The sequence below is a fragment of the Dicentrarchus labrax genome, unplaced genomic scaffold (assembly GCF_905237075.1).
Source record: "Dicentrarchus labrax unplaced genomic scaffold, dlabrax2021, whole genome shotgun sequence".
Classification (NCBI taxonomy): Eukaryota; Metazoa; Chordata; class Actinopteri; family Moronidae; genus Dicentrarchus; species Dicentrarchus labrax.
The window spans coordinates 21,635,375-21,650,970 of NW_026136701.1; the positions used below are offsets into that span (position 1 = coordinate 21,635,375).

General features: G+C 38.3%; 2 protein-coding genes across 8 annotated transcripts; one reads left to right on the top strand and one right to left on the bottom strand.

The window, feature by feature from the left end:
• Positions 1-861: 861 nt before the first annotated feature.
• On the top strand, positions 862-8,867 carry LOC127376456 (heterogeneous nuclear ribonucleoprotein C). 7 transcript variants are annotated; one of them, XM_051423410.1, is made up of 9 exons: positions 862-1,014; positions 2,908-3,016; positions 4,754-5,022; positions 5,785-5,857; positions 6,064-6,114; positions 6,414-6,583; positions 7,011-7,127; positions 7,342-7,508; positions 8,238-8,867. In XM_051423410.1, exons 2-9 carry the CDS (start codon positions 3,012-3,014, stop codon positions 8,349-8,351), a joined length of 966 nt encoding a protein of 321 aa, XP_051279370.1. In that variant the 5' UTR covers positions 862-1,014; positions 2,908-3,011; the 3' UTR covers positions 8,352-8,867. The 7 variants fall into 7 exon arrangements, with proteins under 7 accessions (XP_051279370.1, XP_051279624.1, XP_051279538.1 ...); XM_051423664.1 differs by having other exon boundaries at positions 7,345-7,508; XM_051423578.1 differs by having other exon boundaries at positions 7,014-7,127.
• Positions 8,868-9,415: 548 nt separating this feature from the next.
• Positions 9,416-15,076, bottom strand: LOC127376829 (putative ferric-chelate reductase 1). The gene is made up of 7 exons (XM_051424176.1): positions 14,941-15,076; positions 14,316-14,416; positions 13,414-13,617; positions 11,651-11,761; positions 11,400-11,541; positions 10,603-10,743; positions 9,416-9,979 (listed from the first exon to the last, which is right to left on the bottom strand). Exons 2-7 carry the CDS (start codon positions 14,412-14,414, stop codon positions 9,927-9,929), a joined length of 750 nt encoding a protein of 249 aa, XP_051280136.1. The 5' UTR covers positions 14,415-14,416; positions 14,941-15,076; the 3' UTR covers positions 9,416-9,926.
• Between the last annotated feature and the right edge of the window lie 520 nt (positions 15,077-15,596).

The following is a 15,596-nucleotide window of genomic DNA, read 5'->3' on the forward strand; positions in this document are numbered from 1 at the left end:
CACCTCCTGACTGGTTGTGGTAATACAGCAGTAAACTGTTGCTTCAACTCTTTCCAAAAGCACAATATTTAAATTACAAATATTGATTTGTATAAAATGATCAAACGTTTCTGAAGTGAAATGGGACATAAAATAAAAAAAATAACCACTGTTGTTACCCAATTATTGAATGTGAGCAGGAAATAAGTGAAATATAAAAAAGAAAATATAGTGTGTGTTTGTTTCTTTCCTCTAATATTCACTCAAATGGCATTTTCTGGAGTCAAACTACCAAAATACAGACTTCCAGCAAAGATAGGGGTTTTTCTAGGAGGAGGGGAATTTAATGCTCACTCATAATTAATCACAGCTGCAAATTCAGCTTATTAGGCTGATTGCTAATTAGCTGCACGGTGTGTCAGCTATTTGCAAAAGGTCTCATCATTTTAATGTGTTAATTTTCACAAAATAAGCAAACAAGTGCGCCAAATATCTTTAAATAAATAAATAAATAAATATCTTTTAAGTGGTTGTGTCATTATAATATATTTAATGTAGCACAAAATCTCTAAATATCATTTATTTTCTCTTTATTGCCAAAAAAATAAAACTATTAAATAAAAAAAAACGACATAATATTGACATAAAGTACAAGTGTCACTCATATGTCTGTTTACTTGTTTACAAAATTAACATTTAAAGCTAAATTAAAGACAAATCAAAGCAATAAAATGTGAAGGTTTTTGGTTTTGGAGGCAGGACGGACTGATCTTTCCCCAGACAACAGGTGAGCACGTTTTGCGCATCAGGTCACACCGCGGGGGCCGTAGTGTCCCTCTAATTGATACCCCAGTCGCTGACCCCGCTCCCTCGGACTGCCCAGTGATACAAAAACCAGCGCCTCCATCCGGTGCTGCGCCATCTCGTTCGGTTAGCTCGGCGGCTAGAAGACAGCTAGCTCGCTGGCGGACGACCTATAAGTTACAGTTTCACAGATTTTACCGAAAGCAAGACATTTTACTCGTACAGGTCGTGGTGAGTATTTTGTTCCCAGACATTTTTTTTTATTTTTCCTTCCTTTTTCTTTTGTTTTTGGACGTTTTTTTTGTTTTTTTTTACCTCCACGATGTTTTTTTTGCTGGCTAACGAGGGGAGCTAGCTTTAAGCTAACTCGGAGACTCTCCTCCTCTTCCTCAAAAAAAAACAAAAAGAAAAAAAAGTGTGGTTGTTTTTATATACACGACGCTTTGGATGCATCTTAGCTACAGTTTCATCCCCCCTTTTTCCTCTCTCGAGTGTGTACCTGTGGTTTGTTGTGAAGACTTCTCCTTGTTTTTATTTTTTGGGGGGGCTAGTTAGCTTAGCAGCGTCAGAGGCTTCTTCTTTTTGGGGTTTTAAATCGATGCAGAATTCTCCCTGATCGATTACTGCACACTATCCGACTACAAGTTGATCGGCATTTTTGCAGGGTGTTTTCTTTTTGCAAGCAGAGGAGAACTGGTCTGATTTGCTGGGGTACTTTTTGTGCCTTTTTACTTGGTGGTAGCCGGCTAGCTCAGGGCCTGTGTTTCTCTCTAATCGCCTGATGGTGGCGCTGTCGGTGTGTTGTGGATGGTTTAGGTAATTTCTTTTATTTTTTTTTATTTATTGTTTTGATTATCCTTAGACTCTTTGTTTTTCTGGCTCATGCTGGAGTAGGTTTTTATTTTTCCTTTTCCCATGATGAAGAGAGATTTTCCAGATTTTTATTTTTATTTTTATTTTTTTTTTGGGACTGCCAAGTGGCCTCAGTTGTGTTACATAACGTTACAAATACACATTTTGTTAATTAAACGTTTATCAATCTGAAAGAGTATTATGGCTGTTTATGTGTTTATCAAACTCAATTCACGCCCTCACATTTACCCCCAGGCCGCAGGTACACCCATAAGCCCCATTTGAGCTATGTTAATTACACTTAGAGGATCCTAAAGAGTGGATTTTATAAGATTGTGTAAAGAAATAATAATGCATCCTAGCATTTATCACATTAATGAGTGTTACTAGTGAAAGCCTGTCCACATTATCTTCTGCTGTCCTCCATTTGGAGATGGTGAAACTCAGCTTGTTTACCTTTTTTATTGTCATATTCTACATTTATTTTTGATTTTATTCATATGTTACAAGTCAGCAGTTCCTAACCCGTTAAATATGTCACTTAAAACATGTATTCCTCCGTTGTTAGTGTGTGAAATACATGTGACTATAAATTTATGGATTGGCAAAACTCCATGAAATTTACCTGTGAAATGAATTGATAATCTTGCTTATGTAGTTACACCTGTAAAATCTGACACCTTGAGTAATCAACATTTGCTTTCAGTTTGTCTAAACAGTTAAAATATTGATGAGTTCCCATGATTTGGTAACATTTAAGGGATTTTCTTTATGTACTGAGCCTCGTCAGGAGGCTCGTGGTTGAAGTTGATCCTCTGCTGACATTCACCTGCACTGTTTATACGACATACCAACTCCTCTCTGAGCTCCTACAACCATGTTTTAATGAGGGCTACACAAACATAAACATATGTGACCTAACTAGGGCCGACCCAATGCACTGTTCTGTGTCCAGTTAGGGATATGATCGTAATGGTTTCTGTGTACTGTATTCTCTCACTTCTCATAGCTTATGTGTAAAAGCAGTTAGATGTTGCACTGAAACATGCATTAAGGTCAGGTTGCAGTCTCAAAGTGGTTAGTTGTAATGGGATTTTCTTGGAGAGGCACCCCCCCTTTTTTTTTTTATTTTTTTTTTATTATTTAATTTGTTAGCCCCTGTGTTTCTGTGTTTGCCTCGTCCCTGACTCTCTGTACACACTCCAACCAGGTAAGACTTGGTACAAGATAACCCTGCTCAGCTTGACTGAGGTGTGTTTTCTGTCACCTCAGTATAAATCGCGAGGGGCGAAGGTGAAGGTCGAGACACCAGCCCAAACTGATCCCAGCCCACAGTGTCAAACATCAGACAGACGACAGCCCTGCACACAGACGCTATGGAGTGAGTGATGAATGTTCGACCCCCCTGTCAGCCAGGGGGCGTTACTGTTGATGCCACTACTGTTTTTTGTTTTTTTTGCCTTCATGTTTGCTGTGTCAGGGCTCACTTCCCATCTCCAAATTCACACAAGGCTCTGGGCTCCACTGAGTACTCAGAATCCTCCCTTGTGTCTGTCACAATGAGGGTGTCTATATATTGAGAGAAGGGCTGCTCACACACTCTGTTAATACGTCGTCATATGAGACTAGATAACCTTTTAGCATTTTGGCTCTGATAGTTGTGGTGTAGCTTAAATGGTGTCCTTAAATGGTGCATTACAGCTAAGTAGTTGTCTGAACATGTGTTGTACTGCTCTTGCTGAGTGGAATAGTAATTAATCCCCACAAACAAACCTCCACTTTTTTTTTTTTTTTTTAATTTAATACAGTATGAAGGCACCAATATACTAATTTAAAATGTCTGTTAATGATTATTGAGTTAAAATAATGTGTGGTTTTTATTTTTAGTGTCTATCACTTCTAAACCTCAAACTCTAAACAGTAGACTCTGCCTCACAGCTTTGGAAAATTAGACCTTCCGGCACATTATGTTGAGATTATCATTTTTAAAAGGCCAGTAAAATAAAACAGGTCCCCGTTTGTGTCTCTCAGGTGGAAAAGAAGGATGGTTATCTTGAGCTGAACCACGTTGCGTAATCTAATCACAAAGATCTGTTAATGGACAATGAATTGCTGTCCTAAAAATCCTTGAAAGTTTGTAGGTTTGGGGATAAACAGCCGTCACGTAGACCTTTTTTTTTTAATTTACTTTTTTATTTTAAATATAGCTCAGAAATTAATCTATATACGTTACGTTTCTCCATCCTTAGACATGTAAACATCCTGCAGAAAACACTGGTGGTGGTTAATTGTGTTGGTGCAGTTACTGTATAAGGGATTTAGCAGGGATGTTGTCACTGTCCTGGGTTTTAACTAGGGTTTTGTTATATTATGTGTGGCCCATATTGGGCCTTAAGTGCGCTTTAATACTCTATAGTAGTCACCTGGTAACAGCACACTTAAACACTTAATTTTTTTAAAGGTTTATATGTTACTGTTCTTAGTAAATGCAGTAATGTGCCTTTTTTTTATATTTTTTATATTAGGGACTACATTTAGTCAATTTAGTCACAAAAGGGTAATTTTGATCCCGAATATAAAGTCTGGTCAGTTTGAGTTTGGCCTCAAATATGGATGATCATTGTATAATTTGTAATCTAATTGCACCTAATTTGCTTGGTTTGTTGGAGCACGTGCTGCCAAATGAGAAATTAATTTGATCTTTTATGTTTTTGTTTTTTTCCATTACTCAAGATTATTTTTAGACTGAGGGAACTGGTGATCATTTGAAATAAGAAGGGAATAAAATTATGCAGCTACATTTGCGTCTTGTAAATTCTATGCAAGTTGGAGCAGATTTAAAATCAAAGCATCAAAATTAGGCCAAGTTTGCCACTGTTGATACCAACAGTATAAATGGCGTTGTGTCAACCCATAACTTCCGCAGTTTTCTCCTTATTGCCGTTTTAATTTCCCGGGGAAAGCCTGTTGATCATGTCCTGATTCAGTCGCCACAGCTGGGTGGGCTCTCGAGTATCTGACCCAGCGACAGCAGCGGGTAGTTCATAGCGGTGAAGGTCACTCATTGTGCCACCAATTCTGGGTCTTGTGTGTGTGTGTCTGTATGTTTTTCTGCCAGTCGTTCACCCACAACCTCTGCCCTCATGGCCGCCAGCAACGTCACGAACAGGACCGACCCCCGCTCCCTCAACTCTCGGGTCTTCATCGGCAACCTCAACACCCTGCTGGTCACCAAGGGGGACGTCGAGGCCATCTTCTCCAAATACGGCAAGATCGTGGGCTGCTCCGTCCACAAGGGCTACGCCTTCGTTCAGTTCGCCAATGAGAGGAACGCCCGAGCTGCTGTCAACGGGGAGGACGGGAGGATGATTGTTGGACAAGTACTTGGTAAGGATTTCTTTAAACTTTCTGGAATGAGGGAGGGAGAAACATTCAAAGAAAAGCTTTTCTTATCTTTTTAAAAAGGCTCCAGATGGAACAGTTGGTTCTTTGTTGTTTTTTTAGCTTGAAATAAAAGCACTATTATTTAAAGTCCTTCATCACCGATTGTGTATGTTTAATAGTTGTTTGCGAAACAATATTTTTTCCTTCTGATGATAATATTTATTACCATCGGTGGTCAAATTAACAAATACCTCTATCAGAAAACGTTTCCCCCAGCAGCAGATAAATGTGAGAACAACTTTTCTAATAGGAATGTAAAAATATATCACGATTCAAATCGATGAGATAAAAAATGAATCACTATCAATCGTGGTATTGTAAGTGTTCAGTTTCACTTTAACAAAGAAAAGGACATGCATGTGTACAGTTTCAGAAATAAACAATTCTATAATTTGATATAGAAAATGTATTTTGTAAATTATTATTTTTTTGTCTGAGAAGTAAAACACTTTCAGTAATTTATCTTCAATCTGATTTAAAGAAAATCTGAAATTGTGTCGAATCATAAGTAGAGTGTATCGTTACATCTCTACCCTCTAGTGTCAAACTCTGCACATGCATCATTCTGCACAGTGAAGACCAAAGATCCAGGAGAAATGACCATAAGAAACACATTTTAGTGAAGGGAGACGGTAAATCATTGTCAGACTGTTAGAAATATAAATATTGAGACTAAATTTGAAGTCCTGTTCTGTTTTTCCTCAGACATCAACCTGGCTGGAGAACCCAAACCTCACCGGTCAAAAACCACCAAACGCTCAGCTGGAGACATGTACAGGTCAGTCACAGTGATACTTACACTAATAATGTTACAGCTGATACACTGAAAGATACCTCAAGTAAATGTGGTGAAGAGGAAAAAACAACAGCAAAAAAAAACCTTTTCAGGAACTGAACCAGAAAAGTAAATAAAAATGTAAAAGCTGGCCATCACCTTGCATGTATTTCCTCACACGGGCTCTTCTCATTCTTCTTCCTCTACAGCAGTTCCTCCTTTGAACTCGACTACGACTTTCAGAGAGACTATTACGACAGGTGAGTAAAATGTTTCCATTTGTCTGTTTGTTTAAAAGAGACCTTTTAACCTTTTCTGTCACTCATCAGTCAGTGTTTCTCTGTTCTCTTGGTCCTGAACTTCTTCCTGTACTGCAGTCACTCTGCTTGTGTCTGCACAATGATCTAATTATGTTTTGTTAAACTTTCAGTGTGTAAGAGCAAGTGACGCTCTTTCAAAACAGTTTTTACCTCATTGAATATTCACCAGAACTGGAAAGACAGAGTACTCAAGTCTGTTAATGTTCTGTGTTTTTTTTATATTCTGTGTTTGATCCCAGAATGTACTCGTACCCGTCCCGCGTTCCCGCTCCCCCTCCCCCCTTGTCGCGGGCCGTGATCCCGTCTAAGCGCCCGCGGGTCAGCCTGAGTGGAGGAAGCAGCCGGCGAACCAAGAGCAGCTTCTCCTCTTCCTCCAAGAGCAGTCAGCGGACCTCCTCGTCCAGAACAAGTAAGTCTCTGCTGCTGCTCCAAGACTTTCTGAAGCTTTATCAATCGCTTTTTGGAAATTAGAGGGTAGCTGCAAAAACTTCTCACTTGAGATAAAAACGAATAATAGTTATTGTTATTGGAGCACAGAGCACAAAGGGACAGTAGTTAGGGAGAGTCAACTGATTGTTTGATCGTTATGTTTAGATTTAACACTAAGGATAATTAATCCAAAAACTGTTAATCAGTCAATGAAAATAAACAATAGTTGCAGTTAGTCCTAGTTTTCTTTTTTCTTAGTAACGTCACAGCCCTACGCACAAATAAAATGTACGTTCAGTGGACAGTTGTGTGTCTGGATGTGGATGATAAATACTTTGACTTCCTCACTCTTAAAGGAAAACCTCTGTCAGTGGCTTGAGTACACTCGTTTCCTTCCCCTTTCTCTGCAGTGAAAGTGGACGAGCTGCAGACCATCAAGCGGGAGTTGACCCAAATCAAAAGCAAAGTGGACGACCTGCTGGAGAGCCTTGAGCGCATGGAGAAGGACCACAGCAAGAAGTCAGGTAGGGGGCAACACTGTGTGCTTTATTGGGGGGGGAGGAGAGTCTGACCCCTCCCTGTTGGTTTTATTTATCTGTAGGAGGAGATTATGACTAGATGGGTTGTAAACTAAAACCTACAGAACAGAAATATCAGCCACAGTGTCTGAGTGCGTCTTGTAATCTGAGTTTTAATATAACGAGCGATGATTTCTAAACACGCGTTCCTGTTTGGCAGAAGCTAAGAGTATGAAAACGGAGCCAGGAGAAGTGACTTCACCGCCGCACCCAAGCAACAAGAAGGATGATGGGATGAAGAGAGACCGGGAGAGCCAGGAGCTGAACGACTCAGATGAGGATGATGAGGATGAGGAAGAGGAGGGAGACCTGCTGGAGGAGGAAGAGGTGAGACTGAATCAGTTATGTCGTGTTAAACCCGGGGCCAGATGCATAAAACTGCACATTTAGGTGTAGTAATCTCTCCACACACACACACACACACACACACACACACACACACACACACACAACAGCAGTCTTTTCATTAGATTTATGAAACCTTATGTACGTCTGTTCCCACGTGTTTTTCCCCTCATACATCTCAGTCAACCTGAAATATACACTGGCATTTTTAGCCTATCAAAAAATCAGCCAGGCTAATATATCTGCTTATATTAGCTTGTTGCAGCTTTTATCTTTCCACTGTATTTTTATTTTTTAAAGGTTCTTTTTGGAGCTCAGTAATCTCATTTTTTTTTTATTGGTCTGACTATATTAATGCTGCAACAAGTTTGAGTTGCACCTAAATAGATACTTTTTCAACACCAAAAGTAGCTCACCAGTATATTTAAGTGCTGTACACGCACACAAAATGCACACCAACAATCGGAGATGCCGTTTAAAAAGAGGGAACCTAACACACGGGGGAATAAACATAGTACATGTGTGCCAAAGGAAAATAAATGATGAAAATAAAAAATAATTTTGTAATCCTAAAGTAATCTCTCTTTTTAAACCTTTTGCTGTAAAGTCTGACCGCTGCATATTTAAAGTGTTAATCACATTGCGACCCACCACTGTCTACGACATTTTTTCCCACGTTCGCTCATACAAACTTGCTTTTTCACCCCGCAGGTCAAGAGTCAAGAGAGGGAGGATGAAGAAGACGACGAAGAAGAGGAAGGCGAGCACGTGGAAGGTGACGACGACGACGACGGCGACAGTGTCAACGGCGAAGAGGACTCGTAGACACGGACCACACCGGCGCATGCGGCGTACACACGCAGCTTCCAGTAGGAACTCGGACTCCTGTTTTAACACTCATCTTGTAGATACAAAGCAAACAGTGCACACACACACAAGCATGGTGCACACACACACACACACACACACTGTTCCATTTCCCCCAAAAGCTGTTTATTTTTTCTTTTGTTTATTTTGGCCAGTTGTTCAGTATCACTGTAACAGGAATAACTAGCTGTAGGTTCCAGTTTGTGTTTTTACTGCGTCGTTACTGGTCTTCAGGAGAAGGCAGAAACATGGACTGTTAATGTTCTCAGAGACGACAGCTCGACGGACATTGTCTTAACGCGAGGACGAAAATTCAGCTACAAAAGACCGTTTTTAGATTCAGTGTGTTTGTTTTTTTTCCTCATCGGTGAGTTTGTTTGACCTTGTGTGTCTGTATGTTAATGTCAGGTTTTTTTTATACTATTCAGTTTAACTGTAAAGGAATAAATTGCAATAAAATATTAAAATGGAAAACGCTGCTTTTTTTTTTTTTTTTTTTTTTACAAATTACAAAAGTAAACCGGGGTATTTCCCACATCCTGGAAAACCTGAATATTAAGGGACAGGTTGGTTGGTTAGTTTTTCCCCGTCGTGAAAATATCCTGGATTCAACACTGAAAATTATTTGTATTTTAGCTCCTCATTTAGATCACCTATGCAAACCGAGGTTAGAGGAAACTAGTCAAATCACCAGAGATGCCACAAAAAACAAACAAGCTGTGGTGAGAGCAGTGGAAAGCGAGCTAAGCCAGAGTGTCACTTAAACACTGAGCACTCTTCTGGAATGAACCTGAGAGACTGACCTGCAGCACTAAAGAAAATGAGGAATAAAACAGTTTAAATGTGTAAATACTTGGCCTATCGGCAAATGATATCACCATTTGTGAGCAAGTCAAAAAACTCCTGGAAAATGATTTCTTAAAGAGAGTGAACCCCGTGAACAAACACCGATATATTTGAGAACCACTGGATTACCACCAACACTACCTGTTGTAAACATCCATCCACACAAACAAGTAGACCATAGTTTCAGCTTTTATTATTTTAGATGAACTCTTCCTTCAACAAATATTTTACAGTCACAGTAAATTAATTCATAAATATTAACATAATATCCTAGTTGGATTTTCCCCTTCAAGGGTGTTGACTGTTTGTGGTCGTTGAGGTTAACTGCCAAGAGACACACCTCAGACTCATTCCACCGGTCTATTTGCAAAAACAGCTTGTGGCGCCAGATAAGATCTAGTTTGTTTACACGAGTGTAACACTAGAATCACGCCAACTCTTCCCCATAGTGCAGAACACTCGAGTTATTTAAATACTAAAACCACAAGAAGTCTCTGCAAATAACATATCAATAGTTGTTTTTGCTTTTCAGCTCAAAGTACACGGTGCATGGTACATACATGGTGCAAAATATACTTTAAATGACTAAATAGGTTCATTAAAAAGTTTTATACATAATTTGTGTGAATCCTGTGCATCAGTCATCTTTTATTGTATCCGACTGGCTGCAGCTTCCCATTAAGTCCTTCAGGCTCTCAGCAGGACGGACAGTGTGAGGACACTCAGCAGGAGCAGCACAGCTGGCAGGGACAGAGACACAAAGGGCGTTTATAAGGTGATGTTTGTTCATTAGACGTTTATTCTTTCATGACACAGTAGCCGGGCAAGGATGGTTTTGTTACAGTTGGTAGCTCTTATTTTTTTTGTTCAGATTTCTCAGATATCAGTCTGCCTCCACCCTCCACTAATAAAGTTCAACGGCTTCGTCGCTTTACGTTAACAATGTCCTGATGTGATCGATCACTTCCCGTCCATTTTCCCATAAAAGGTACCAAACTGCATTGCTTTTTTTCCAGAATCTTTTCCCACGAATTTACAATCACATATTGGTAAAATAGAATAAAACCCCATATTCATTGGCCCTAATAATGTTATCTTGCAGGTGACACAGGTCACATCCTTCTGCACAAGTATCAAACAATTCATGTAAGCTCAGGTTGTGGAGGAAGTTTGCTTTAATTGACCTACTTGATTTGGTCTGTTTATAGTAGTCAGATTGTTTGCGTATAAATGTAATGTTGTACCAAACCACAAAGACATGGATTGTGTTAAATCAGGCCACTGTATCCCCTCTGGTGTAGAGCATCTGAAGACCTTAAACATAAGTGCAAGTATATAATATAATGTGCTGTGTGTTGTTTACCATGAGGGTGGACAGCTCCAGATCCTGCTGTCGTCATAGAGGTGCTGGGTGTGGGTGCGGGTGTGGTGGCGACATTGCTGGCCGAGTTGCCGAGGTTCAGAGGGCCGCTGTTCAGAGTGACGTTGAAGGTACCGAGAGCATCTGAACAATTATAAGAGGAGACGAGAGCAGTGGGAGGTTAGAGGTTAGAGTTGTCCTCATCGACAGCTGTGTTAGTTTAAAGTCACAATAAAATGCATTGAATTCACAGTTTAAATATAAAGTAAATCAGTATCAGAAAGAGAAAACAGTAAATGCTTCGACTTGAAAATCTGTGATCCAGATTTATATTTATTGCTAGCCTGTACGCTGTTTATCTGTATTCGTAGCCGTATTTTTGCTATATTTAAATAAGTAAAGATAATTGCTAAGACAATGCTAATAGTTTGTTTTAATCTTGCAAAAACATCCCTAAAAGTGGGTTGAGTGTCTGAAACACTATTTCACATTTAATTCACATTCATTGAGTTTCTATATCTTGCTTACCAGGGGAAAATACATCAACAACAAATTCTGTTTCTACAGGGAATATACCTGTACTGTGCAATTATGTAGCTCTTTATATATCCTATATATAACCTATATTTCCCTTAAATTCCACTTACTGTGTAGTTTTATGCTGTGCAATTACATTTATTTTTTATTCTGTGTGTGTATTTTCTTATCTATTTCCCCAGTGTGGGATCTACAAAGTCTTATCTTATCTTGAATCATGTTGTTGACCAATATGTTATGTACAGTGTGTGTTGATTTCTTACTTCCATCAAATGTCCCAGTCCCGAGGAGGATGGAGAAGGTGGTATCTTCGTTGGCTCTGGTCTGGGTGGCGTTCACATTTGGGATGTTGAACTCACACTTGATCACGCTGCCGTTCACCGTGCCTCGAATTTCTTTCACAATCTAGGAAGGTAATGTGACATAAAGTAAGTCACCTTTAGGTAAAATATACAGCATATAACACATTTATGCAGAGAATAAGACGAGAAGTTTCTGATTTGAGGCCCCTCACCCTCTCTATGGCACTCTGCTCATTGTTAGAGTTGTTTCTCAGCATTGTCCGGAAGAAGAACGACCCATTGTTGGAGCTGTTTTGAGCGCAGATGAAAAGCATGGTGGTACCCTGAGGAAGGAATTAGTGGTGAAAGGATGAGATGACTTCCTCGTAGTGAAGACAATAACAAATTCCACAGTCATACACAGCGTCTTTTGTCAGGGCTGGAAAATGTGTCAAGAATAAGTGATGAAATAGTCGAGACAATAAGTTTCAAGATCTTCTTGTTTGTTCACCTGTGAATGTTTTTGGCACCATTGTTTTTGTTTTTGTTTTTTTACTTCCTTGTTTGTTCTTTCATGTCAAGTTTTCACATTCTGGAAAGTTTTGCATCACGCAGTATGTTTCATAGACACACAACTCGCTTGTCTAAAAACTGTGGAGAATATTTAGATTGAAAGTCACTTGAAGCAAAAATTATATCTTATGAAAAGCTAAAACCTGCAGTAAAGTAAATTGTATAAGAAAGGTGTAAGTAACTTGTTATTTGTCCAGGTTGAACCTTTTTTTTTTAAGTGGTTCAACTGCCACTTTTAAATGTTAATTAAAAAAATATCATTCATGCATAATCCCTAAAATAATCACTCTAAAAGCTCAATAAAAAGGTAAATGTAAGTTTGATAAAACAGATTTTATATACAATATTCCCGTTCATTGTAATAATGAACTGCTATAAACTGTCAACTGCAGTGTTTGTTTAATTTCTGCATTCTGTGTGACCCTCGGTGAATCTCACGTTTCTCACTAAACTCTCAATTCAACTACAGTAGTTTTAGTATTATTGCAAGATGATTAAAAAAAATGGTTGCCATGACTTTAGTTTAATGGAAAAGGTTTGGGAACTCTTGTTTTCCACTCGTTGTTTTCCTTGTTTTTTGGAGTTAAATTATTTTGTTTTATTTTTAATTTGTCTGAATCATTCTGCTTTATAAGCTACATTTCACATTAAATCACATTCATTAAACATCAGGTCATCTATAGCTGCGAATGTTACACCTCTATTCAATCACCATGCTAGGTAGCTGCTAGCATCATAAGCTTATGTAAAAAAAAAAAAAAAAAATTTAAAAAATGTTATCTCTGTAATGCTGTAAAAGAGCAAGCTTGTACTGCTCCACTATAACTCAACTAATTGTATTATAAAGTAATAAAACACCAGTTTATTACTCATCTGTGAAAACATGGCAGCCATATAGCACCTGTTAGGACTCAATGATCTATTCTTTATATACAGCCTTCAGTATTTTAGAAGATAAATATTCAGTTTTTCTTCAGGCGGTACTTATCGCCTCAATAAATAATGTATCAGGTCATATCTAGCAGGTATATGAGGAGAACTAGGTCAATAAAAGTATAAAAAAGTAGCGAGTCAATTTGCTTTTGACGCAAGCTCTGAAATGTTAACAACAGGTGTTGTATGATATGATATTTGCCAGGTGTCTCCCATTTCATCTCATAAAACTTGTCTCGTTCATCTGGTGTATTTACATTTTGTTGGCTGAACTTCACAGTGGACATTTCTGCCTTACACAGCATTACATCTGGTGTCTGGGATCTAGTCTCATCTGGGCCATCTGGTCTTATACAGTCCTCTGAAGGAGCAGACGTATGGCCAAGTCCTTTTTAGAGGATCCATCCTTTGATTTGGGACAATATACTGAGCTATAGAGTCATGAGTTTGTCCTATTTTACATATATAACACTTCTGTGTGTGTTTTTACCTCTGAAGCATTCACAGTGAGTCCCAGAGCGATGTATCCTTCGGAGTCTCCTCTGAGTTCGATGGACAGTTCAGCGCCGTTGGTAGCTGACGTGTTGGCAACCACAGACCCAAACAGACAGCTGCTGGTTCCAGAAGGATCACAGTTACCTGGCGTCTCCACACACAGTTTAGTGACTCCACAACCGGTCCGAGTGATGTTCACCTGGTAGAAAACACACATATGAGCAGAGTCATTTATACACCAAGTCACAAGCTTAAAACATCTGCACCTACTGTACTCTCAATGGACTAAATTATGTTCTCCAGCTGGATTATGACAATATTTTGTGGTAAAACTACTATTAGTACATTTTTGAGAATACATGCAATACATTGATTTGCCTTCAAAGCTTAAATTGACAGCCAGAGGTTATTAAAATACACCAATACAACACCAAGTTTACACAACTTCAGTTTATATGTGACGAGGAGCCACTGAAAGCTGCTGAATAATGTCTTCTGTGGCTGTGGAGAAGCTTTAGAAAATCAGAGATATAAACTATAGAAAGGAACTATTGAGTCACAACATATAGGAGGTGAAGCTTCCAGCATTTTGGGGATTTTAAGTTCTCCAACTTTATGGAAGTGCAGTATGGCTGGAGTAGCTCTTTAAAACCAGAATCATGAAATTAAATATAACCTTTGAGATGTGAAGAATAAACAAATACTGATTAACTATATAGCTGAGGAGGATTTTTACTATAAAAAGAGCCAGATTTGTAAAAAACGTATCACTTTATTGTCAATTCTAAAACTCATTATAGCTGGTAAACGTCCTTAAACAAACGTCACATTGATGTGTTTGAGGAACAAAGGTCAAGATGGTGTTTACACAGAGAGCATTAAAGGGAAAAAACCCACCTCTGTATTACTGGCAAATGACAAATGAGCCGTTCCTTGGACACCTGGTGCCACATAGACCATGAACGCCGCCACCAACAGGATCAGTCCTCGTTCCATTTCTAACAGGAGGGGACAGAAAATAAACTTAATAAACAGATAAAAAAAAGGTCTGATTTTAATAACTCCTAGAAATATTAAAACTGTTCTGAGCATCATCACACCCAAAAACATTCAGTATTAAAACAATTTATTTAAGCATATTCATAACATAAGTGTTGTATTATACAAAAGCATATATATATTCATAGATTAGCAGTTACATTATGAATGAATGCGTTAATTAAGTTTTTCCTACTTTGTATCAAACATAAACACCTTAAAGTTAAAGCAATTTTTTCACTTTTTGATCATAAAAAACCCACTTATTAAACCACAATATTTCCATTTTGTGGAGCTATTTAACTCTTAAATCATCATATTTTGTATCGTACAAAACACAGAGGAATATATATTAAATCATCTAGTAACTATCACTTGAAATTACCCTTAATATATTTTATAAACTAATAAAAAATAAATAATAAAAAACTAAAAGTAACAGTGATCAATCAGGAGATACAAAACTAAAAATGTGAGTCTTTACCTGAGTAGTGAGAGTAAAAAACGCTGAGCAGTGGGAAATGTTCTTAGTTCAGTTGTTTCTGCTCCTCTGTGTGAAAATGGTCAGTAAGGGTTGATTTAAATCATCAGTGCTGATGCTCAGCGGTGATGATGCTGGTGGAGGGGAGGGAGAAACATCCTGCAGGGGGCGGGGCTTTGTGAGAATACACCTGACTGCCTACCTGCCTGGAAGGCATTCTCTTCAGGAAGCTGTTTCTCTGAAAAACGTCTCATGATTGTTGAGCGGGACATTTCTGCTGAATAAGATTTCTTGACGTCACAGAGATAGAAAGATAAGAACTAATTAAAAAGGTTATTGTAGTTCAAAGTTTGGATTGCTTATTGTTTACATTAGCTTCTTAAAATGTATTCAGTGTTTTGGTTCACCCAAATTATTAATATGGTTTTATATTTTAAAAAAGCATTATTTGTTAGAAGCTGTTTTTAAACACATTTTCTTATATAATAAATTCAATTATCTGCACGTTAAATCAGTGATTTCAGTTAGTTAGATATGAAGATGATGATGAAGGATGTTTGTTTGCATAGATACAGATGAGTTCAAAGTGTTTACATATAAGGCAAATAGAAGAACAACAACACATTCAGCCGATAACCGATAATTTCATATTTTTTTTT